Here is a 27301-nt window from a genome sequence, read left to right as displayed (position 1 = left end):
CCAAACAAGGTAGGCTGGAGGAGGGGAGGGACTCCGTCCCCTGGAGACAGATGTCTGGTCCCAGCCCCACCCCACCAGTGCTGCAGAAGTCAGTCTAGGCCAGTGATGGCGAACCTTTTGAGCTCGGCGTGTCAGCATTTTGAAAAACCCTAACTTAACTCTGGTGCCGTGTCACATATAGAAATTTTTTGATATTTGCAACCATAGTAAAACAAAGATTTATATTTTTGATATTTATTTTATATATTTAAATGCCATTTAACAAAGAAAAATCAACCAAAAAAATGATTTCGTGTGTCACCTCTGACACGCGTCATAGGTTCGCCATCACTGGTCTAGGTTCATACCTTTAATTGTACAGGGCTGAGGGGCAAGGGCCAACCTTGACCATTGCTTTGCTCCTCCCTGACTCAGCTCAAAGTCAGGGCTCAGCCTCCCTGGCCTCTCACTGATGGGGTCCTGAAGAAAGGCTGCTGCCTGCAAAAGCCAAAAATTAGGATGTGAAAGAGAAAAACAGCGAATAGGCCTTCCACACTTGGTCTCAAAAGGAAGGCAATGCCTGAGACATTGGGGCAGGTTGTGGGGGAGGAAGGCAACAAACAACTTACAATGGGCCTCCACCCTTCTCAGCACTGGGGCCATGAGGATAATCCACCGGGCTGTGGATTGGTTTAGCAGGCCCTGAGTGTACTCTGGTCCAAAGATAGGAGGGCCAGTTGGACACCGCTGCTGGGAACATTTCTTTGTGGCAGAGCACACATGCACAGGGGCAGGGCTCAGCCTAATGGAGACAGCATCTGAGCCCATTCAAGCCCTCAGAGATCAGCTTCTTCGGTAGAACAATATCACATGCATTTACTAACAAGCAACTGAGGGCCACTGCAGAACAGCTGCTGCCAATGAATACCCCTGGTGGGTCAGGAGGAAAGGGGTAGGCCTAGGTTTCCATGGCCAAGACTACCATACCAGTTAGGCTGGGAGAGGGACAGCATAGGTGGGTGAGGCCAGGTACTTGACTTACCTAAGTAACAATACCTGAAGGGTTAAGTCAATCATGTTCCCAGCTTTAGTTTCTCAACAAGGAACCAGTAAACCTCAGGGCAGGGTACAGATCATGGGATTAAAGGAGGTTGGTGACCAGGCCCAAGTGAAAGGAGGAAACGGGCCCATAATGCAACCCTGAGAAACAGAAGCAAGTACCCCAGGAGGGGCCTGTCTGGACTTCCCCAGGCCCACCAGCATATGGTGCTTAAAGCCTCTTCACGTGCTATTTTATTTTGTCTTCACCAGAAGCCCTGAAGGCATTGTCCCATTTTACAGTTACAGAAACTGAGGCTCAGTTTTGATCAGAAAAATAAAGATAAAAATCCTCTCTGCGGTGCTTATGAAGTCAATACAAGATTCAATGAAATAAATACAGGAAATGCCAAGCTTAACAAACAGGCACTCCAGTATTAGTTAAAATGCAGGTCATCTAACTGCTGAGCTCTTTCGGCTATCCCACATCTACATCTTGAAAAATGAGGCAGCCAAAATTAATGGTTGCTTTGAGAATGGATTATATATGTGTAGGTATTATTAAGCCAATGCTAAAATTAAAGGATATTTCTAAAATAATAGCAACTTTGCACAGGGAGAGGACTGGGATTTCAGCTTCGTTGAGAACACTGATACATGTTCTTTGTGCATCAACTTCCCTATGAGGCGGCCTTGTGGGTGGGGGGTGGAGAGGCGGCTGTTAAACAGCAGTAAGGGCACTAGAGTCCATTTTACTTCAGGTTTTCATTTGGGTGTTTTTTTTTTCATCTAAGCAGTTTTTTCAGAGGATTCTATTAGGGACACAGATGGAATTGGAAAATGTTTAAATGAAGAATTCATATTTGCTTGTTTAAATTAAAATTACTTCTAGGCACATCATCAAGAAACTTTGGAAAGTAATTGGGCAAAGCACAAGGGCTCTTAATTGTAACATGTAATGTTTCAAAGAGAATGAAAGGGACATGATTTTATTCCCTTTCAAAGTACAGCAATGAAGACCTTGATGATCCTGTATTACACACAATAAGCAGCCCTTAATGGTATTAATGGAAATGGGAGGCAGGTGCACATACCCAGAAACTAAAGAACAACCTGAGAAGTGGCTATTAAGTCAGAGATCTGCCTATTCAGATCCCCCTTTGCCTCCCTTGTTTTAAGGACTGGCTCAATAACAAGCAGAGTTATTAAAGTATTAATAGTCCTAATTCACTCTGACACACTTGAAGTAAAAGTACCTATTCTCTGAGTACAAAGAACTACCTCCTCCCTGCTCCAGTTTCTAGTCCGTTTAATTTGTTTTGAAACTAGAGCTAATTTTATGCAGCATTAGATTTTAGAGGGAAAATCACTCATAAGTTAATCTGCTTGGTGCTTCTGGACCACAAGCTAATTCTCATATCCATTAGAGGCCAGATCTGTCTTAATACTTGAGGGGGGAAACAGTCAGAAGCCCCCAGTCTCTCCCCTCTGAGAGTTCAATCAGGGAGTTCCATGCACCTTGGGCATGTTGGTGGCAGTAGAAGCTGGGATTAGCAGGACACAGAGGAGGAATACTTGCACCTCTGTGAAGAGGCTGTAAATCTGCTCAATGACTTAAGATCAGCATCCTGACAGGATCCTGTTTTCACATATGTCCACTAAATCTTACCTGGCCTTAACATATCACAAAAGCAAAGTGGCTTTATGGACAAGGGCCTACAGTTATCCTTGGGGTGGAATGAAAGTCTCTCCTTCCGTCTCCCAGTATTTCCTGCTACTATAGTAATGATGCATGAAAGACAGCAGTGGGATTCAATTATATGCTGCAAATAATTGTCCTGAAGCATTTTTGTAGGGATATTAATTCATTGTTATTTATAGTTGTCTGCCAGTGTGAAAACAGCAGAGGATTGGAAGCAATTCTGGTGAGCAAAGGTTAACTTTTGAACATTAAATAAATTTATATAAATAAATAAGTAAATAAATAAATAAAATTTACAAAGTGCACGGCAGACAATGAGATTTCCACTTGTTAGTGAACTACAACTTATGGTGTTAAAATATTCTCAAATTCTTTCCTGAAAGGTTTAGGAATAATTATATACCACTTAAAGGACAGGTATTGCCAGATAAAACTAATAAGTCTATAATTTGTTCTAGAGGCAGGGTTTCCTGTAAGTTAGAGCTGGATTTAATTTTATCATTGTACTTCAAAATGTTTGTTGCTTATTAACCACATGGTATGTTGATATGCTGAACTTATGAGGTTGCAGACCTTCATTTTCCTAACTCTAGTGCCTCACATATGGGCTCAAATGCTCTAATTGAGTTCCCTCAGTAAGTTCTTTGGTTTCTAACTTTCAACATCCATTTACACTCAATGTATATTATTCCTAGCTATATTATTTTCATGCTAGACTTAAGTTCAAGAACTATATTATCAGAAAACTGTTCTCCTCAACATCTCTGTATTGTCCAAAAGCCTTACTGTTCCTGGACAATTCTTCTGCTGGGCTCTCCTACAGTTGAGTAGATGCCGTCCCATCTTTTCAAATGATGCACAGGTTTGTAGCTAAATACACTTTAGCAACTCTGGGCATAACAAAATAGGTGGCAGACTGGAATGTGCACTTATCTGCACACTATTTGCAATTATTAGCACAAATGGTCAGAAGTCCTTACTTTTGAGGTTTCACAGTGAAAGGACAACCCTTCCTGTATCTGGCAGTCTTAACCCCCTGTGTTTTTAGTCCACTTAATGTGGAGAGAAGAATATGCTTTCAAAGTCTAACATGCCCACTGTTGTTAAGTCGAAGTGCTGCACCAAAGGGGATGCTTTGGAAAGGGTTTGTGGGAATGTATGCCCCGTTTCTTCCTGGGAAAGAAGCTGGGTGTTTTTTGAATCAAACTAATAAACATTTACTGAGCCCCTATACTGTCTGCAAGGCATGATGGGGGATTATAAAGCTGAGCAAGGCATGACACCTGACTTCAGGGAGCTTACAACCCTTTCATGGTAATAAAATCAATAGCCACTTTTAATATAAGGTAGTTATTATTTCCTTTAGGACTGTCTTATTTTTCTAGCACTAGCAACTGACACTTAGCTGAGCACATAAAGGATGTTTAATAAATACTTAACAGAATAAACAACTTAGCTGAGCACATAAAGTATGTTTAATACTTAACAGAATAAATGAATAAACAACCCACTATTCTAATGTCTATTCATTTGTCTATTTTTACTCATTCATAGTAAAATGCTATATGGAAGAAGGAGAGATGTCCAACCATGGGTGTCAGAAAAACAGATACAAAGACCTATGAGAGATGAGAATTTTTAGTTGGCAGGAGCAGAAGGGGCAAATTTAAGGAGAAGGACGAATTTGGGGTGGGAACAACAGTCAGGGCTATTCTCGAGGAATGAATAATGTGATTTGGCTATATATTGATAGAGTACAGGGTGTGGAAAGGAGTACATAAATCCAGGAAGGGTAGAAAGGTTGAGAGGGTGGGTAAAGGGCCTCTATCCCAGATGACTGTGTTGTGACCACGAAATATACATGTGGCCAGTGCTGCAAATTGAGGGTGTGTACTGCTATTGTTCTGATGGCCAAAAAGACTATAGTTTACCCTCAAACAACACTGTAAGGGTCCATATATATGTGGATTTTTTTCAATCAATACCGTAAACATACTTGTCTTATGATTTCCTTAATAATATTTTTTCTCTAGCTTACTTTATTGTACACATACAGTATATAATACATATAATACACAAAATATGCGTTAATCAACTGCCTGTGTTACTGATAAAGTTTCCAGTCAACAGTAGGCTATTAGTAGTTAAGTTTTGGGGGAGTCAAAAATTATACCTGGATTTTCAACAGCATGGGGGTTCAGTGCCCCATCTCCACCATGTTGTTCAGGGTCAACTGTATTCTGAACATAAAAATTGATCCTTTGAGTTATATTTTGTGCAGGAGCAATTTAAAGAAAATTTGGAATAAAGAAGCATATTTTAGATGTTAATGCCTTGCCATTTAACTTTCTGAAAAAATGACTTGGTTAAAATTCCCACTCTGGGACTGCACTCTGAGTCATGGGGAGCAGAGTCTCTGTGGCCTTTCAGAAGTTCATGGGCAACATTCCAGGCACCAGCCAGACAAGCAAACCATAAACATACACACACTGGCTGAGGCAGTTTGCACTTCCCAGCATCCTACTTCAAGCAGAGAGGCACAACCAATCCAGCTTTCCCTTCAGAATCCAAGCAACAAGGGTGATCCCAGCTTTTTCAAAAAGCTCCTTGGCCTAGCTTTTCACCTAAACCTGATTTTTTCTCTTAATGAAATGAGGTCTCCTTTGATACATGTCTAGCTATTTGTCTAGGCCCTGCATAGACCCCTCCGTAGTCTAAGTTCTTCCTTGCCTCCTCTCACTCATCTATTCTTCCTTCTTAATTAATTAGCACAGAGAAGAAATGTGCTTATCAACTCTACTTAATATCTAACTTAAGACAAATGGGGATATAGTGACACATCACCTATCTGGAACCTAAAAACAAACCCTAAAAGTCTCTGATTAGCTAAAGTCCATGGGCTGGAGAGCCCCCCCCCCCCTTGTGTAGGCTCACTTGGCGAAGAATTTGGGTGAGCTTAATACTACGGTTTCTAAGACCACGAGGGAAACAGCCAACAAGGACGGACAGGAGTTGCTAAAAGCGGGCATACTGACAGCAGTACAGAATGACAGCTGACAGCAAGGAAGGAGACAAAAACCATTCAGAAAGCTCAGTTACCCAGAACTGCTCATTTCAAGGTTTTATTGTATTCAAAAATACATATGCAATGAGGAAAAGGCTTTTCTCATATTTCTCTTATCTTTCCAGATCATCTCATCAGCTCTCAATACATTTGCCATGAAACACAGAATATCAGAGTCAGAAAGGATCTTAGTGATAATCTAGTTCAACGCTCTCATTTTATGAACACCAGGAACAAGGCCCTGATATAATCACTTAGTGAATGCCTGTCACCCAGATGGCCAGTGGCAGAGCAGGGAGCAGCATAGCATCCAAGCCTTTCTCCTGCCTGGCAGTCATATGTTTATGTGCTTATGCTGCTACTTATGTCGACTTAGAGAAAAACAACAACAAAAAACTAAACTAAAGCAAAAATAGAGTCTATTTGTAAATACTGAAATTTCATAACATCAAACTGAAAAGTAAGCAGGACAGTACAAGGAATTAAAAGCTATGTATATTGTCAAGTTTTGAGAAACACCTCCCTAATCAAATTTTATTGATATTATTGTTGCTATTGCTATCATCTACCTTCACTTATGAGACTGAGACATCATCTTTAGTATCAGGTCTCTCTACATAATAGTGAATTCCTCAAGCACCACGCAACAAGCATCCCTTCATGTCAAAGTTTTCTCTCCTCAGCAGATGGCCCTCTTTCCAAGCAGTCTTTGTTACAACAGAGTTCTAGTATGAAAAGGCAATGTGGACTGCTTTCTGTTCCCTGTTCTTACCCTTGCTGACCTCTCCATTTCCCCCCAAGTGGCCACTTGTGATCCAGGATCGGAACAGCACAAGAAAAGGGTGCCTCTCTCGGCCGGTGTGGCTCAGTAGTTGAACATTAACCTATGAACCAGGAGGTCCCGGGTTCAATTCCGGTCAAGGGAACATGCCCGGGTTGCGGGCTCGATCCCCATTGAAGGGGTGTGCAGGAGGCAGTCAATCAATGATTCTCTCTCATCACTGATGTTTCTATCTATCTCCCCATCTCCCTTCCTCTTTGAAATCAATTAAAATATATTTGAAGCCGAAACCAGTTTGGCTCAGTGGATAGAGCGTCGGCCTGCGGACTGAGGGGTCCCGGGTTCGATTCCGGTCAAGGGCATGTACCTGGGTTGCAGGCACATCCCCAGTGGGAGATGTGCAGGAGGCGGCTGATCGATGTTTCTCTCTCATCGATGTTTCTAGCTCTCTATCTCTCTCCCTTCCTCTCTGTAAGAAATCAATAAAATATATTTAAAAAATATATATATATTTGAAAAAGAAAAGGGGACCTGGAAAATAATAGCCTTGATCCCAGATTATTTTAGCTATGTACTATCATAGCTTCAGTTGTTTCTACTGGTTAATTCTTTAAGTCAGTTTCAACCTTACATCTTGTTCTTAATTATTAACAGGCTTTAATGTTATATATACTGTAATCAACAATACAAAAAAAATTGTTCACATACAGAAGGAGGGCATAGGAATCAGAAAAGATTCAAGCCACCTGGAATATTACTGTATAATGTTGAGTTGTGCATGAAGCAAGATGTAAATTGAAGGTTTGGAAGATGGCAGCTAAAATTATGGAGAATCGGGGAATACAGTGGGATAAGGATTGAGGGGAGTCTTATATAGTAGAGAAGATTTAAAGGGATACATACATAGTTCTAACTCTTAATATATCATAAAGGCCCACAGACCCTAGAAGTGACAATCTCAGGAAGCTACCAACAAACAACCAATGATTCAAAGAGGTGGGGAGTGATCTCAGTTATATCAAAGCAGCACTAGTTTATCCATTAGGCAGTCAATAGTCAATAGTCAATGTGCTAGCCCCAGTAATAAACTAAAAAAAAGCATGGCTAAAGCAAATGAGGGCTATAGGAAGATATCCCTGAACACCAGGGTCCCTGGGACCATCTGAGACATTGTGCTGATCTGGACTCTGTGGTCGGTCCAAAGGGACAGTTCCTTCTGAGAAGGATACCTAAACTTGTGAATGATTTATCACTCTTGCTCATCACAGGAAATTAACCTGCAGAGTTACATCTTCTATACCAGTGATGGCGAACCTATGACACACGTGTCAGAGGTGGCACGCGAACTCATTTTTTGGTTGATTTTTCTTTGTTAAATGGCATTTAAATATATAAAATAAATATCAAAAATATAAGTCTTTGTTTTACTATGGTTGCAAATATCAAAAAATTTCTATATGTGACACGGCACCAGAGTTAAGTTAGGGTTTTTCAAAACGCTGACACGCCGAGCTCAAAAGGTTCGCCATCACTGTTCTATACCGATTCTGCTCCCATTGAGGGTACCCCAAGAAAAGGCAAAGACCTAGAAATGGTGGTGAAAGGATACAGCTGTCTTCCAACTGCAGATCTTATTGGCAAACTGTTCTTTCAAGGCCCAATTGAGGAAAAAGAGCAGAATAATCACTCACCATTTGTTAGCCCCAAAAGAAGCAGCTAACCGCTCTCCTCTTCCACTTATATGCCGCCCACCCCCGCCTTTACCCCACCCTTTAAGCACCTCTTTCACCAGCCACCTGTCAAAATAAAACAAGACACAGATCTTTCAAAAACTGACACTGGAAATAAGCTGTTGGATGATTTCTTTCCAGGACCTGTTGAAAGATAATAGATGAAGCAGACAATTTAAAAGGCGAGACTGTACCCTCCTGATCACAAAGCTGAAAGCAGACAAACCGTGGAAGCCGATGACACAGGAAACGCCCTTTGACCAGAGACAGACATTAGGCATAGCAAAGTTATTTTCCATAAAGAATAAGAAGCTGAATTAAGCCATTTCACAACTAATAGTCATAAAATCATTTCATTGTAAAAAAGTGGGAGAGGAGGGAGAATGGAGGGTTATTACGAGCCTCTCCTTTTAGAAGCAATGACACTGCTTTCTAGGAAGTTCTGTTCAGATGACAAATGCTTTTTGTTTTGTTTTGTTTTGTTTTTTAAAGTGAGAAACACAGACATGTAGGGAACTCCTCCAAGCAAAGGGTAGACGAACCACAGAAAAAGGCACTTCCCTTTAAGCAACTAATTTGTACTGCCTTCAGGTTTAAAACCCACTCCCACCAGCCAATATTTTAGCTTTTTATGGGAATATTGCTGAACTAAGTTTTTAGATGCAGGTTCCTGGCAAGAGCTCAGAGAGGGTGCATCTGGGAAACGCTGGGAAGAAAAAACAAACTTAACTCTTAGAACTGACCAAGTTCTTAGGTTAAAACCTCAGATTTCTTCTCATTTCCCTTCCCTGCATACCTGGAACAGAAGAGCTTGGTGTGTGCTGCAGTTAGATTAGGCTTTAGGCACAAGGAGGATGAATGTTTCCTTCTTTTAAATCTTGTGAAATGGAAAAAAATACACAGAAATTATAGGCATATATGCAGAACCCATGGACACAGATAGTAGTACATTGACCGCCTGGGAGAGTGGGGGAGTAATGGGATAAAAAGGGGGCATCTGTAATACTTCAACAATATAAATTTTAAAAAACAAGAAACATCATATCATTTAACTTAAGAAAGTTATTCAATAGAAGCCAAATTCATTAGGAATGAAGATGATCTTTGTCGTGCTCAATATAAAACCAAACACACACACACACACACACACACACACACACACACACACACACCACATACACCTACAAACTACCAGAAATAATCTAAATGTTCATATTATAGCACATCAACTTCAGGGAAATATTATGCAGACATTTGAAGAATGTAATTGTATAGACCTATAAAAGCATTTTTATAATTTCATGTTATATTAAAAATAGCAGATATACCAAGTAGTATATACTACAATTTAAGCCACATAAAAATGTATACATGTGAATAGAGATTGGGCTATGATATGCAAATGATATAGAAGTTACTCTTTATTATTGTTATATCATCCTTTCAATTGGAAAAAAATTAACCTACCATAAACCAATATCTCTGGAAGCCAAATGACACTGTGACAACTCTTAGTGCCAGGTACAAAGTCCTGATAGCAGAGTTAAGGCAAAGAGAATAAAAATGGCTGAAGAAGCACAGGGTCTTCCAGAGCCCCAAAATGGTTTCAATTCCTAGATCTGAAATGGAGTCAGCCCACAGGCTCTCACTTCCCCTGGTATGTAAGTCTTCCTGGTTTTATCGCCATTGCAGGTAGCTGTATTTGCTGTTATGGTTTTTTGAGCTACTTATCAGGAGAGTTCATAATCAGAGACCAAGAGATATGAATTCATATACAAAAAAGGAAGGTAGGAGGGGTTTGCTTCTTTACGCTGAAGACAATCCCATGGACATAAAAGCCTGACTGAATTTCTCAAATGTCATTTCTTTGGGTTTTATGGGAGAACAGTACAAGAAATGAAATCATTTTGACGACACTATTACACTGTTTAATAATGTCTTTTACATAAGAACCTATATAATAAATTCTTTCCAGATTTAGCATCAACAAGAAAATGTCTTGCCTGAAGAACTGTTCTTTATTTTTATCAGATAAGCGGGAAATGCATAACCAAACCAGTTTGGTATCCTGTTTTATCTCAGTTATCTGGATGACTACTGGACAAATGAAGGCTCATTTGCTGTAATAGCTTTGCTTTTAAAATTCTTTATCCCATCCTTCTTCCATGAGCCTTTTTCTCTTCTGTTTATATAAATGGGTTAATCTACATAATGAATTCAAAAAAGACCCATTGTGAGTGGTCAGTAAATGCCATCTATTGTTATTAAAATAATAATTAGTAACAATTATTTTTATGATTGTAGCGATCTTACTGAATATGGATTAAATAATTTTAAGTAAGTAGGATTTATATTACAATTAAATTTTTAAAGCATTGGAAGAAAATGATGTGACTTGTTAAAGTTTCAAGATTAAGAATTCAAGACATATGGTTGAAAAATTGGTCCCTAGTTCCTTTTAAAACTGCACCCTTGATGTTTAAGGGATCAACAGATTTCCATTAGTAAAGCAATTAGAGGGCTGAAGAAATAACCAGGTTAGTCTCTTCTTGGTTGTTTCTTTTTTAATGAAAAAAAATATCAATATTGACTGATTAAACAAAATAAATATCAGGAAAGGAAGAGAAGAGAGAGGAGATGAGAAAGGTCTGATCAAGGTCATAATAAATTGTTTAAAAAGAAACCTGAGCATAAAGTCCAATGCTTCAATAGACAAAATTCAATACAACTAAGAAACATACTTAAGGTATGTAGTATTTGAAGAAATCTCCAACATTTTACATTTACCTGAGTAAAATGTCCTGCTATTATTCCTTATTTAAATTAATGATAAAAATTTACCTTTATTGTGCAAAGAATGATTATCACAATTAAAATACTTTAAGTACATTGTAATGGCCCCTTGAAAACTGTCCGCAGTTGAGGTTATACTTTCTTCAAGAGCATATACTACTAAACATATAATATTATAAACTTTAAGGTTTGACATAACTCTGATCACACATCAAGTAACTGTTGAAAATGGTGAAAAACTCCTCTACTGCCAATTTTTGTTAAGAAAAATACTTAATACTTGAGTCAATTAATATTTGGCAAAATGTAGCATCTAAATCTTCATTTCTTAAATGTCAACCCAGGAAACCACAAAACATTGGCATAACACTCAAGCATGTAACAGATTCAAAGACATTTCTGAAATTAATAACCACACCAAATGTAATCATTCCCTTTATTCTAAGGGATCAGCTGGCATTCCTTTCATATTAAGAACACATCTCAATTTTGGTGTCTTTTTTTCTTTCTGCAAAATATGAGGATACAACAGTGGCTATTACTAACAGCATAGCTGCCACTAATTAGTCTCTTATGTTAATATGATCAATTACAGAAAAGTCATCTATAAGTCTGACTAACAGGAAGGAATAAAGAAATGCAAACATCACTTTTATACACAAAGTTCACACACACACACACACACACACACACACACACCCCAGGGAAGTATTGTCAACTAAAGTAATGTAGAGACCTACTTTAATAAACATACACATTTATAATTAACACAATGGTTTGAATTAAAATTGCTGTTCCTGCCTGGCCGGCGTGGCTCAGTGGTTGAGCACAGACCTATGAACCAGGAGGTCATGGTTCGATTCCCCGGTCATGGCACATGCCTGGGTTGTGGGCTTGCTCCCCAGTGTGGGGCATGCAGGAAGCAGTGGATCAATGATTCTCTCTCATCATTGATGTTTCTATCTCTCTCTGAAATCAATAAAAACATATTTAAAAAAAATAAAATAAATGAAATGAAATGGCTGTTCCTGAGGTGTCTGGAAATACTCTCTCCTCCTATGTAGGTGTTAAATATCTCCTATTATTGTATTTACACCATTCATTTGCTCAATAAAATCTTTTATTACATAACATAGATAAACAAGATAAGCCTCAGCCTCCATTACCCCAGAATTTCATTGTATTTTACTTCATTCTTGAGTTTAGTAGCAACCAAGAAAATGTCAGGGCTCCGAAAGAGGTTACTGGTGAAAATGGTACATGCTGTGTCTTTTAAAAATAAAAGCAGAGACAAATTAATCACTTTCCCCTAAAGTTAAAGCTATGTTTACTATAAGTTAACTAAGGATTGGTTTGTCCTTTCATGAACTCACATATCTTTAGTCCACACCATGACTACTTCATAGTGTATGGACCATTAGATTGATTAGACAACAGGAAACAAAATGCTTATTTCTATTCTTAATCGGGCAGTTTATCCTTATAATAATAGTATTTAAATCATGGCATATGCCACAATCTTCATATTTAAATTAACTAGTGACCCAGTGCACGAAATTCGTGCGGGGGGGGGGGTGTCCCTCAGCCCAGCCTGCACCCTCTCCAATCTGGGACCCCTCAGGGGATGTCCGACTGCCGGCAGTAGTTGGACATCCCTCTCGCAATCCAGGACCACTGGCTCCTAACCGCTTGCCTGCCTGCCTGACTGGTTGCCCCTAACCACTCTGCATGCTGGCCTAATCACCCCAACTGCCCCTCCTTCTGGCATGATCACCCCTAACTGCCCCCCCCGCTGGCCTGATTGTCCCCAACTACCCCCCTTCCGGCCTGCTCGCCCCTAAATGCCCCCCTTCTGGCCTGCTCGACCCCAACTGTGCCCCCCCCCCCTGCTGGTCTGGTCTGCTCGCCCCCAACTGCGCCCCCCGCCGGCCTGCTCACCCCCAACTGCCCCCCCCGCCAGCCTGATTGCCCCCAACGGCCCCCCCTCACCAGCCTGCTTGCAACCAACTGCCCCCCCTGCCAGCCTGATCGCCCCCAACTGCCCCCCCTGCTGGCCTGATCGCCCCCATCTGCCCTCCCCTGCCGGCCTGATTGCCCCTAACCGCCTCTGCCTCAGCCCTGCCACCATGGCTTTGTCCAGAAGGATGTCCAGAAGGACGTCCAGAAGGTTTCCCAGAAGGTCTCCCGGTCTAATTAGCATATTACCCTTTTATTAGTATAGATATTTATAATAGGCACACCTTAATCTGCATATCTAAGTAAGACTTGGCCTCTGCATACAAACTATGCACCCAATTCACTACCATACAGTCAGTTCACTGCATTAAGTGGAGAACTTGGTGCTCCAGCCTCTGTCATTGCAATGTAATTTAGTCTACCCTTGGTGTAACACAAGGGGCCTAGATTAGAAGATGGCTAAAAACACTGGGTTGTAACCAGGAAACACTGAGAATACCAGGATCTCAGGACTACTCATGTACCTCTAAGTAAAACTGCCAGGCACGCAAGGTGGTGCCTACATGTATTGCATCCTCAGAGTCCCTCATCAGAGCTCTACATTTCTGAACAAATTAACAAAAACAGGGCCCTATTTTTATCTGCAATATTCATCTAAAATTCTGGAAATCATCCATTATATTTCCATTAACAATAAAATAAAATTCCAAAAAAATAATCTTACTTGAAATGGGGAAAACCCTGTTCTCAGAGCCTCAGTGTATGGCAAGGAAGGCTCCTTTCCCATCCTTTTATAACTGCAAACACTTATCACTGAGGCTGCATTTGATAACAATCCTATCTCTTGGCAGCTTCTGCACTTGTTCCCCATAGTCAGGGTCCTCCTCTCCTTTTGACAACCTATACATTTGGTCCATTAATAAAGGTTTGGGGAAGTGAAGGAATCCTGCTACCAATTGACAGATGCATCTGTTTCATCTGTTGCTGAACCAAACTTTTCCTGTAACAATCATTGCTGGGCTAGAGGGTTTCATTTTGAGCCACTCACCATTGAAAAAAGTATTTCTGTGGTCTCTATGGGGAATGAGAGTAGATACTGACCTTTTACAAAAGCTAGAAGTTGTTTTTTTTAATTTTTAATTTTATTTATCAATTGATGAGAGAGAGAGAGAGAGAGACAGAGAGAGAGAGAGAGAGAGAGAGACATCAATTTGACCTTGGTATATCAGAGTGATGCTGTAACTAACTAAACTACCCAGCCAGAACAAGCCAGAAGGCTTTTATACTCATAGTACTGTGGTCGTTCCTCTGCAGACCACTCCGAGAAGAGAAAAAATAGTGCAAAGTGACACAACAGTTCACTTAGCATTTTCTGGTGTAAGCCCAATTCCTAAAATGATGGCCAAGGTCTATAACCACCGAAGAGAACTCTATGTTAACCTCACTAACTTCGGCCCATCTCCCTGCACTGCACCACTAAGTACTCTAGAATTAACCTGTACCCACTGTGAGAAACAGGGGCTGGCCATTCAAATTTCACATAAAAAGCACTACCCCTAGGAAATGAGAAGGGCCGCATTGGGCCTAAATGCAGACTCTACATGTTCAAGAACACTACTTTGCACCCTGATTATCACTCATCAAGTGCTGCTCCTTGGAAGTAGTTATCACAACTGTAACTAAATACTTATTTGAAGAATTCCTGAGTCAATATCTGTCTCTCTATTTAGGCTGCGAGCTCCAAGTGTGAGGCCTGGCCTATGGTGCTTTTTGATCAATGCATTATCTCCAGTGCCTAGCATAATGCCTGGCAATTAGTAGGCACTCAGTAAACAATTGCTAAATGAATTCAGCAACTATTTACTAGACAGGCTCTTTCTACAAATGGAGGTTCAAATGTGTAGCCTCATACTCATAAGTCCTAAAGAGTCAACTGTACCCTCTGAAAGTTTCTACTAAGAGCATCCTATTTGCAAGGAGTACTGTTTCATGTATTCATTCAACAAACATTTTTAAGTGTCAGACGGTGTGCTGGACATTGGGTATAAGGACAGTGAATAAAAGAGGCAGAGTCCCTGCCCTCAGGTCAGATGGTGAGAGCTGCAAAGAATAAAGCAGAGAAGGAGAGGGGCAAAGTGTATTGTGGAGCGTTCAACTTCATGTAGAGGTCAGGAAAGGCTTTCTCCGTTAAGGTGATAGGTAAGCAAAGCCCTGAAACATGTGATGAAGTGAGCCATGCTGCTTGCTATCTGGGATCAGTGTTCTAGGTACTGAGAATAAGTGCAAAGGCCCCTCTGAGTGTGCCTGGTGTGCTTGAGGAACAGAGACAGGGGAGAAGATGATATAAACTGCCATGGGAGGGGGCAATGGGCAGATGGTGTAAAGCCTCGTAAACTTTGGCGTTCACTCTGGATGGCAAGAGGGGCAGGTGGAACATTTTGAGCAGAGAAATTATATGATTTGGAATTAGATTTAACAGAGTTGGATGGTATGGCTGGTGTGTTGAGAATAGCCTGGGGTGAATGGAGCAAGAGCCAGAGCAGAGATTAGCTAGAGGCAACTGCAATAATCCAGGCAAGAGATTATGGGGAATGAGATCAGGCTAGTAATTGTCAAGGTGGGAAGAGGAAGACAGATTCTGGATATTATCTTGAAAGCAGAGCCCAAAGGCAGAGATTATGAGAGACTGTCTAAACAGAACATTTCCAAATCTTTGTTCAGATCACAAGAAAACTGACACAATCCCTTATTTGGGAAAGTGGTGATTTCTTCATTTGTTTTCCAACTTGAAAGATATGAAACCATCTTCTAAAATTGCCATACTGCTTAATGATCAATCCACCTCTCGCCAGTAGAATCTTCTTCCCAGAGTGTGCCCAGGCCCATGGGACCCAAAGGGACAGGGGGGAAAAAGTTAATTATAAACTGGGGATAAACAAGGCAGAATATTAACCATCCAGCCATCTGGAGACATTTAGTTCACATTCAGTTTAAAGTGATCCCATTGCACACCTCCCTTTTAAACAAATTCTCCCCATAAATGCACACAAAAAACTATTCTTCATCGTAGCCTTCAACATCCTAGGCAGGGAGTGATTTTTAAGGACTATTTCTAAAATACACCAGTTAAAAGCTGTCCTTTTTGCTTTTAAAAATCTTAGCATGGGGAAATATTCTATAATTAAGGCAATTTTAACAATAGTAGATAATAATTTGACTATAAATTGTAAGGAATGTAATGACTGCTTATTCTGGCACCAAAGAAGCAGGACTTGCTGTGAAGTGACTGCCAAGAAAAATGATACTCCCACTCAGACTGGACCACTGCAAGTAGTAACTGTTAACCACATGCTTTACACTGCAGTTTGCAAGGACACAGTGCTTTGTTTTCCTCTTTACCCAAACACCAGACTGAAAACTCAATGGAGACAAACCATGTGGTGGAAAGAAACAATAACTGAAGGAAAAAAATATTCTGCGGCTAATGCTTGCTGGAATGCCTACGTCAAGGGTTTGGAGAACTAAGAAAACCTCTGCAGTCCAAAAGAAACCACTTCCAGTCTGCTCCTGTAGACAGAAGCCCAACATACAAGAATGAAGCCAGGCTGAAAGAGGCTATAGAAAGCCAACTGACAAAGTAGTCATGAGAAGAAAGGACTAGCATGAAAAGAACGGCTGGGATGAAGCTGAGACCAGGTGACCTTGAGCTAGACTAGACAAAGACAGCAATCCTGCCTGGGGCCTGACCTAAGCTTCCTGGAGAAGAGGGAAGTGAGCACCTGGTAGAAAAGCTGAAGCAAGGAACAGGAGCCAAGGCAGCCTCTCTTTTTCTACAAGCACCTCTGCAGGTACAGCTAAGTTCCTGTTAATGTTTAGAATAGACAATGTAAGAAGAAACCATGTCGACCAGGATTAAAACAAACCACATGAAATACTCAGATCCTACCTCTAAGCAAGCCAAGGAATAAATAACACTTTATTCTAGGTTTTTTTAAAAAAAGATTATTTTCCCTTTCTTACTTAGGCATCCAAGACTGAATGTAATCTAAAATTTAAAAGAAACTATATAGCTTAAAATAAATTCATTAAAAGGGGATTAAATAAAAATATCCATTCTTAAAATGAATACAAAAATTCAAAAATCATGCTTGAACTTATTTTTGAATTGAAAACATTTCTCAAACACCTACCATGTGCCATGCCATGTGATATAAATTAGAGATATGTGGCCTCTCAGATCAGGCATGATTGGGCAAGAAGAGCTTTTTTTAGCGTTCAAATAACCACAAGGTCAGAGACAAGGACCATCAAATATATCCTCATTTTTAATACAGCACTCCTATCCTTAACTTCTAGTGTTTCTTTAATTATGATTATACATTTACTTAGTTTGGTAAATGTTTGAAAGGGAAACCAATATTCAAATATTTAAACCTGTCACCTGTAACTAAAAACCAACTCTTGCCTCTTGTGACTTCAGGTCAGAATGTTAGTTTCCCAAGCTGAGCACAGCAGACAGTATTAGGAACTACATATAACCCAGATGTTCTAGAAGGCTGAGAAGAGAAGGCACTAAGGAACAAAATAACCGACCAAAATCTCTTTAGTGAATAAGCCTCTGAATAAATAATATGGAGCCTTTAACCCATTTTTTTACAGAAAGGGCAAAGTAGCACATAGAATTCACTCCTTATTGATCTGGCACTATTGGGAAACTAGGTGCTCTAAGCAGGTAAATGTGTAAGTTTACTTAACTTTCCTCTTTCAACAGCAATTTTTGTATTTTAAATATGCCCCCTCTTTCTAAATAAAACTTTCTAAACTTTGAAACCAGAATATACCAAACACAATTATTTAATACTATCCTGAAACATACTAGTGTTCTCAAGGTTTACAGAGGTACCTCTGAGCATTCACCCCTCCTAAAATATCTCAAATTGCCAAGATCAGTAAGTTCTGGGTCTATTTTTCAACTTCTGGTCTCCCCACCCTGTTTCACACTGGCATTGGTCACCTCTCCCATATGTCACCTTGCCCACCTCTAAAAGCACACCTTCCTCGCCCAGCTGGCGTGGCTCAGTGGTTGAGCGTCAACCTATGAACCAGGAGGTCCTGGTTCAAACCTGGTCAGGGCACATGCCCGGGTTGTGGGCTGGATCCCCAGTGTGAGGTGTGCAGGAAGCAGCCAATCAATGATTGTCTCTCATCATTGATGTTTCTATCTCTCCCTCTCCCTTGCTCTCTGAAATCAATAATAAAAACTATATTATAAATAAATAAATAAATAAATAAATAAATAAATAAATAAAAGCATACCTTCCTCTAACCCCTCCCCTCCCCAACCAGCACTACTTGTTACTTCTAACCAGCTATGACATGAGAATCTATATAACCTAAACTTTATCTTCCCTTTTTAAACCCTATCTACCTAATTTGAATGTAAGCACCTTAAAAGCTTTGTTCCTGTTTTAAAACTCATTGAATCCCCAGCACCTAGCATTCTGCTATTGATGGAAGAGCTCTTCATTCAGTGATTGCAGATGATAAATTTCTGAAGGCTTTTCCCAAGTAGACAGAATGCAAGGGCTTCATGACAGCTGTTTCCATCATTTAGCTTTCCTGCTTACTTCCACATTCCCAGCTGTGTTCTGGATGGCTGTGCCGGCCACAAGCCTAGGGATTTACCGTACTTCTATTTCTTGATAAGATACTTGAAGAGAATAAACACATGGCAAAGAGGACATTAAAGTAAGGGATAAAGAGATTTTTTTTTATTTTACCAATAAAGAAAAAGGGAAAAAATATCACCCAGCACACTGACACCTAATCAATACATGACAAGGCTGGATTCCTTTCTATCTAATTCTCTCCAAAGCACTTTCAATAACCTAGTCTTATTTCTCTACCCTCAGCAAATCATCACTGGTTATGGCATATACTAAATCTTGATTTAAAATATGTTTTTCCAAGTTTAACAAACTTTCCTCTTAACTCCAAGTTAGTCAAAATTAAAACAAGCATGCACTGAGTCTAAATTAAAGCTCTATAATGAGATAACACTTTGTGATGAATTCCATTGGAAAGTTTAGAATCACAATGTCAGAGATGGAGGGGACATCAGAGATCATCTAGGGTAGTGGCTCTAAGTATGGCTGCTCATCAGAACCACTAGGGAGCTCTTAAAAAATTACCATGACCTAGTTACACTGCCAGAATGTATGATTTAATTAGTCTGGGGTGGTGCCCAGACATAAGATTTTAAAAGCTCTCCAGATGGTTCTAATGTGTAGCCAGGGTTGAGAATCCCTGACCTAATCCAGCATTCTAATACCCCACTCACATTTTTTTCAGACAAAGGAGAGAAAAAAACCTCACCAAAGGTATCAAACAACTAATTTGTCACAGAGGTAGGCTAGAACTGCTCTTTCCAAGAAACTATGTCCTCTCCATGTAAACTACTCTATCTAGGACAGTGGAGTTTCTCTTCCATTATTTTCTATCCTCACTAAACCAACATCCCCACTTGTCCCAAAGTAAATGCATTTTCTGAATATTCTTTGCCTTGGAATCCTATTGTATAATTCTTGAAAACCTAAACTATGTATGTCTGCTTCCCTATAGTAACCCTTCTTTTTTCTCAAAGAACTTTGGGAGTTTAATCAGGCATGGTTCCCCTTAAAGCCATATTACTTTTCCTCTGATAAGTTAGACTCAGCCCATCCTTTTCACCATTATCATCACATGGCCTTCTTTCAAATCCCTTGCCAGGTTTACCTCCAATTCTCTTTCAGCCCACTTAAGTTCCATCACCTCCAATTCTCTCCTGGCTCACTTAATTTCTAGTTTGTACCTGCCCTGCCATACTTTGTGGACTTCCATCTTCTCTTGGCTTAAACTCTTTCCATTTTGTGAAAGATGCCTTTTTCCCTGAAGCAGCCTCTTTTACTCTGCCAGTTAGTCATGCAGGGTTCTTTTTTTCTTCCCCCAAGCAGCTGGTCTTTTTGATGTCTGGCACACATTTATCTGGGCTTCCAATAAGATGTTTTTACATAGTTTCCAGGCTTCCTGGAGGTTATTGACTTTTTTAACTCTTCCATTCAATTTTTTCCCTAATTTCTAACATTTGTTAGAGTTTCTTTTTCCAAAGTTGAATACCTGGCTGATAGATCTCTTTGATTTTTCTCTCCCACCAGATTGCTGAATTAAATGCATCAGAACTTAAATATAATATTTCAAATTACCTCCAGGATGGAATTGCTTCATGAATTTTCTACACTTTCATGTTCTCTATAGTAAGCAACAGATGTTTAACCAAGAGGAACTAAAATGCTAGTTCTTACTTGTTCGGATTTTAGTATGTCTGCTTATATAAAAATTTCTGGTATCCTTAACCCTGTGTTCCTGTTCAGTAAAGAAAATAAAGTCAAGTTTTATTTTTAAAAAGTTAACCGATGTGCATTGAACAGCTCTATATCTTAAATCTAATGTGTTAAATTATACTTCTAAATTTGTTCTAAATTGCCTAATCACAGAAGTCTTGATTGTTTGTTACTTAGAGAAGTATAGCCTTAACCGGTGTGGCTCAGTGGATAGAGCGTCAGCCTTTGGACTGAAGGATCCCGGGTTCGATTCTGGTCAAGGGCATGTACCTTGGTTTCAGGCACATCCCCAGTAGGGGGTGTGCAGGAGGCAGCTGATCCATGTTTCTCTCTCATCGATGTTTCTAACTCTCTATCCCTCTCCCTTCCTCTCTGTAAAAAAAAAAAAAAAAAAATCAATAAAATATATATATATATTTTTAAAAGTATATAACTCACCCGGTGGGTGTGGCTCAGTGGTTGAGAGTCGACCTATGAACCAGGAGGTCACCATTCGATTCCTGGTCAGGGCACATGCCCGGGTTGTGGGCTTGATCCCCATTGGGAGGCATGTAGGAGGCAGCCAATCAATGATTCTCTCTCATCACTGATGTTTCTATCGCTCTCTCCCTCTCCCTCCCTCCCTCTCTGAAATCAATATATATTATATAACTCAAAGTGGGAAGAAAAACTCAATTCTGAATCTTTCTGAAAAATTCCTGTAACACTTGGTTATTGATGAAGTGGTAAAGTAAGTACTCCCCCAAAAGAATAACAATATTCTCCACATTATACCAACATATCATGGAGATTTAACCCTAAATGTATTTCTCTTCAGAAGCTGAGATCCAAAAGATTTATAGGAGTGCAAGAGACCATGGGATAACAATCTATTATCAGGTAGTGTAATCCCATCATCACACTGGTGTCCTGGAAATGAATGTGGAATTGTCTGCCATTCCACACCTTCCCTACTTGTTTTAACTATTGCACGTGGTACTGTTGGGCACACAAAACACCAGGAGCTACCATCTCTGTCCTCAGGTTGCTTACAGTTGAAAAGACACATGTGTGCCTGCACATACAATTAACTATTAAACAAGACAACTGTGTGCAAAGACCATGGACCAGACTCAAGAAGGGAATTAGGAGGAAGAGAAATTCAGAAGTGACTCCATAAACATATCATTTGAGATACTTGAAGCCACTGACGCTCAAAGCAGAGATATTACTCCATTCAAAACACTGCTGTAAAGAAATAAAGCTGGCAATGTTCCCCGTGGAATGGGAGAGTAACAAGACAATGGCAGGTAGACCAGTAAAGAATTATTTAAAACAGCTCCCTAACAGCTCTCCCTGCCTTTATGCCACTAGCTATCTTCCTAAAACATCTTGACTAATGACATTTACCTTCTCAGAAACCAGCACTGGTTCCACATGGCCCAGGAATTACAATTTATATTGCTTCTACTATTAACAATAGATTATCTATGTCTGGGTATAAGAAGTGGCCTGCAAAGGACAGGATTGGTTCCTCTCTACTACAGCATCACAATAGTGCTATGATGATGGGTCCTTTACTAGTTAACTGATGATCCCCTCACAGCTTATATTTCTAAAACTAGCCCTCATGGGAGTTGCAAAGGTACACTCTTGTCTTACTATCTGTAGAACATAGCACAGACCATACTCTGGGTCAGATAAGACCTAGATTCAAATCCCACCATTCCCTAGCTGTGAGACTGAATATATTTAGAAGTCCCTTTGGATCTCAGTTTCCTTGTCTGTAAAATGGGGATGATGAAAGTAATAATTCTGACTTCATATGGTTGCTGTGGATTTTAAATGGTCTGATGTAAAGCCCTTAGGGACACCAGGTCCAGAGAAAACACTCAATAGCTACTAGCCCTTTTCATGAGGCCAAAATGCATTTTTTGTGAACACATATGTAAACAACATCAGTGATAAAAGTTACTGTTATTGGGGAGCCAGAGACTCACTTCCAACTGATTAGATTAGCATTGATGTTGTTTCCCTTGTAAAAACAAAAATTCCCTTTTTCATTCTTTAGTCCAGTCCTAGCTAATCCTGAAATTGCATGCAACCCAATGTGAGTCCAAAAAAAAGGAAAATAGTAATTATGCTGAATAAAACATTTTATATTTGTATGTTCTAACGAGAGATAGAGCTGCATAATCCAGAATTTTTACTAAGTTTTTTATGAGCATGTCTAGGAGGTAGTTCCTAAAATACCTGGGACAATTTCTATACTGACAGGCCCTGTGGCTCAATTAGACCCTCTTCTCAAGTGAATATTAATAAAAAATAATGTTATTTTTTATTAATGAACTAGCATTACCTAGCTAACACTTGAGTCCCAAATCCCTTCTCCCTTGGAACTTCCTGGGCACTTTCTCCCATCTGTACCACTCACAGAGTACTTAACACACACCATGTTTTATTCAGGGAGCCAAACTGATGATTCCAACAGAATAGAAGATCACAAGTTTTCTATAAGTCTAATCCATCTACTTAAATTGGAGAAGAGAGAATACAAATCTTGAAGACGTATGTTTTGTGTATTACATATAATAATCAACTCAGTAGCAAAAAGTATTCCTACCTCTCCCTTCACACACACTTTTATTCCATGTAATCCTCACATAGCTTATATAGTTCCAGAATCCTTTAGGGCAGGGGTGGGGAACCTTTTTTCTGCCAAGGATCATTTGGATATTTATAACAACATTCACAGGCCATAGAGAATTATCAATTTAAAATTAACCTGCTATATTTGGTCAAACATTTAATTAACTCACCCCTAATGCCTTGGTAGGGCCAGACCAAATGATTTTGCCCACAGGCTGGATATTCCCCACCCCTGCTTTAGGGCATACATTTGTGTATGTGTGCTCCCACCAGCATACTCACAGGTGTATTGTTCATGAACATAGATGGGAACAGGAAACAAAAATTCCAAAATCACAACTATGACACAAAGTTCTTGTTGATATCATTCAATGTCACTATGGAAGAGACTTCTGGCAAACTTAAGAATGTTTCTGTCTCACCCCTAAAGACAATTTCAACAAAGATTAGATTAGTAATAAAATGCCAATTGTTGCATATCGTTTATCCCATCTTTATGGAGGAAGGCACACTGAAAATGGTTAGATTTTAAAACTTCTTTTTAATATTATTTTTTATTAGTGAACTAGAATTACCTAGCTAACACTTGCGTCCTAATCCCTTCCCCCTTGGAACTTCCTGGGCACTCCTTTCTCCTCATCTGTACCACTCACATAGTATTTATCACACACTATGTTTTATTCCAACTATGTGTGTGCATGGCTTATCTCTACTATCAGGAAAGGTTTTGGTGGCAGAGGCTTTCCTGCCCTTCTTTCTTCCACTATGCCAAGCACAAAATATTGCACATAGTACGCATTCCAAAAAGATATACCTATTGAAAGCTAACCAAAAACATATCCTTTGTGCTAAAGATACCTTGTGATCATGGCATCTTAGCTACCCATTACTTGGTAAGTATAAAGGTACATGCAGGACTTCAGTTGGAAGCCCTATCAGCATGATGTACTCCCTAACACCCTTGAGAACATATCAAATGATCTTAATTATGATCTAAAAAGACTGAGAGTACTTAAGAACATGGAGTATTCTTATAGCCTGTTCAAACCTCTAGAAGGCAAGTGCAAGGCCCTTGGGAACAAAACCTTAACCTTGGGCTAGACACCCAGACACTGTGCCCCTGGACTTTTGTATTTAAATACAGATATATATACCCCCACACACCAGGGAAAGTGCCCAACAATTCATTCATTCAAACATAAGCTGAATGCAAGTCATTATACTAACTTTACTCCCCAAAATGACCAAAATTATCTGAGTGTAGCCCAGGGAAGACAAGGCTAATGTATGCATCTGGAGAGGCCAGGCTGGCTGATGGTAAAGATTACCCTGTTTCTATACTAGCCGTCTAAAGGTATTTACTTGGGTCTGTCTGTGTTGTGACAGTGTCCTAGACTCAAATGAATGCCTCTAACACTCCACATTTTTGAGCCATTCAGTCATGCATTTTTGTTATTGTTGAAAGTGGTGCGAAATTGCACTGCATGAGCTAAAATCCTTGGTGGTCTTCCAAGGATTCCAGCTAAAAAGGCACTTCCTTTGTTCCTTAGGAGAATGCAGTCCAGTAGGTCATTCAAAAGGGGAAATAAAAGCAGCAGCCCTGGGAGGGAGATGAAGGACAAGACAAAAAGAATAAAATGTTTTGGGTGTGAGCACATTAGCTTCCATTTCCTGCTGCTGGTCACTAATAACTCTCCTATCTTTGGAGGGAAAATGTCCAGATAGACATTCACGCAAAAGTATTCCTCAGGTGTTTTCTGGGGATCATGACAATCAAAGGGAACACCTGGTACACTCTCTGAGCACTCATCAAACTTCCTTTTTCCTGAGATGCTGCCTGGGGAAGATGTCCTACAGCTTTGAGACTGCACAGAGCAAAGTTGGAGAAAGTGGGGAGGGCCATTTCACAACCCACTCCCTGAATACCTTCAGTCTATCTCAAAGGCACATATTGTTTGCATGATCAGAAGATGAAAACTTGTCACACTCCCATTAAGTGCATCACTGCATTTATCCCTTCAAAATGTGGGAATGACAACTGTAACCTTCACGCCAATCATCTCTGCTGGGCCCAGGCCCAAACCATGCAGGGCACAAAGACCCCAGGTCAGACCTGTAGAGCCCCCAAGCTTCAGTGGCTGCTGGTTCACTTCACTTTTTCTGCCTGGGAAGGAGGGAGAGTGGAAAGAAAGAGGGCTTTTTAGAGCTCTACCACCAATAAAATCGTGCCACTGTGAGGACATACTTGAGCTCCCCAAAAGACAGGCAGCTCAAGGGCAAACAGTCTCCAATCAGTAGTGTGGGAGTTATTCGATAACTGCCAAGGTGCAGTGGACTTCTATGCTGCTTCAACAACTTCTTGGGTTCTATTTCTAGACAGTTGCTGATTACATTCGCAAAGTGCCCAGAAACTTCCCTCAATTACCTTTGTAATTTATATGTAATTGATGACTGCACTTAATCTCCAAGGTTATTAATAGTCCTTCCAAAAAATAACCCCCAAGTCTTCCTAAGCCTTTGGGAGTGCCTGGCTGATATTACAGTATTTCCTTTGCCAACTGCCGGCCCCCTGCTCGCCCCACCCGAGCGACCAAAACCTAGAGGCAAAGGCGCGCTCTGCTTACTTCCATGAAAGGTTCGGAATGGAGGCTTGGCCCCTGAGCTCGAATCGCTCACTTCTCCGTTAGGTTATTCTGGCCACCAGCCAGCGAGATTCGTATTTCTTTCTGAACCCTCCGGGCAAACGGGCTACCTGCGCAGCCTCTGGGCCCAGCGCGGGGCTGCACGCAACAGTTGGCCTCTCAGAATGAGAGAGCGACCCAGGGGGGACCCGCCCGGCCATTGCCGGCCTTGGGAGGGGTGAAGGGCGCCGGCCTGAAAGCTGCCTCCCAGGCGCTCCAAGAAGGACTTTCACAAATACCTCCAAGTACCCCCAAGCGCCAAAATCCGGGGAACTTTTTCACAGGCTAAACAGTCTCCATTTGCATAACCATCTCCTAGCCGAGATTCAGGTTTCCTGTAATCAGTCCTTTCAAAGGTTTGTAATTCAACGTGCAATTAACCCTTAAAATGAGGTGAGAAAAAAAAGGGGGGGAAATACCCTTCTCGCCCAACACCTTCAGAAGAGTTCCCAAAAGTCAGATTTAGAGGGATGGAGAGTCTTTCGCTTTTTAAAGGCGACTAAAGCCGCTGTAGCTACTAAAACTAATCCGTCTCAGCAGTGGGAAAGAGGTGGGCAAAGGGTTTTTAAATAACATCAATGAAACATCAATTCAAGTCCCGCGTTTTGCGCTCCCCGTACTCTGGCAAGAAGGTTCCCCACCACCACCCCACAGGCTACGTCCACCCCGACCCGGCCTCTTGTCACCCACACAACAAAGCGGGGAGCCCCGTAAGAAGTTCAACCCGGAAAAGGCCAAGGAGCGGGTGACGCGCACTCTGCGGACCAGAGTCCTCTGGGGCTTCCCGGGACTGGGGCCGAAGGGTCAGAGTGCCGGAGTAGCAACGGGCAATTCGGCGGCGCCCCGCCACTCGCAGCGCCCCGGGGACCTTCTACGCCGCAGGGGCTCGCTCTCGAGTTCTCCCTGTGGGCTACCTGCGCCCGGCGCTGGGGGCGGCGGGGCGAAGGGACTTCTGTGGCCCCTTCTCTCGGGCGCCCGTCTCTGCGCTCGCCCCCCAGGGTTCCCACCTACCGTTGATCTCATGCATAGGGGCATCGTTCTTGTTGAAGCCTTTTGACACGTAGAGACGCCGCACTTCCGAGCAACTTTTCGACTTGAGCTCGGCAGCCAGGAGCGCGGCGCTGAGCACGGCCAGGGTGCAGAGAAGGGCGGGCAAGCCGAACCGTGCCATGGTGCGGACAGGGCGGACGCGCTCCCACCTTCGGGACAGGACGGAAAGTGGCGGGCGCGGGCCGTGAGGAGCGGAGTCGGGGGCTCGTGAGTGGAGCGAGGGAGTTGGAGAAGTTGGGGGAGGAGGAGATCGGCAGGAGGAGACGCGGGGCGAAAAGTGGAGCTGGGCCTCGCGCGTCAGGCAACGCTCTCAAAGATGCCAGACGCCTCTCTAGGAATGAGGAGGATGACATTGTAGAGAATTAAAAAAACAAAAGAGCCTTTTTGAAGTTCGTTGGCCTTTCACAGTAAGAAGTTTCGAGAAAATAAAATATCCAGCATGTGGCTACGGACAAGGAAAAGAAAGAATTTTCCACCAACGAGGGAGCGCTAGAAAAAAAGAAAAAGACAACTACAAAGC

General features: G+C 41.2%; 1 protein-coding gene across 1 annotated transcript in view; it reads right to left on the bottom strand.

Annotated features, from left to right (window-relative positions):
• Window positions 1-27085, bottom strand: part of GPC4 (glypican 4) — a 120175-nt gene extending 93090 nt beyond the window's left edge. Inside the window, exon 1 of the mRNA XM_006082079.3 lies at window positions 26743-27085. Within this exon, the coding sequence (XP_006082141.1) occupies window positions 26743-26902 (160 nt within the window). The 5' untranslated portion in view covers window positions 26903-27085. The remainder of the gene's footprint in view (window positions 1-26742) is intronic.
• Between the last annotated feature and the right edge of the window lie 216 nt (window positions 27086-27301).

The sequence above is a fragment of the Myotis lucifugus genome, unplaced genomic scaffold (assembly GCF_000147115.1).
Source record: "Myotis lucifugus unplaced genomic scaffold, Myoluc2.0 scaffold_2, whole genome shotgun sequence".
In the NCBI taxonomy this organism is placed as follows: domain Eukaryota; kingdom Metazoa; phylum Chordata; class Mammalia; order Chiroptera; family Vespertilionidae; genus Myotis; species Myotis lucifugus.
The sequence above is the reverse complement of the archived record's forward strand: the minus strand, read 5'-3'. Positions and strand labels throughout refer to the sequence as shown.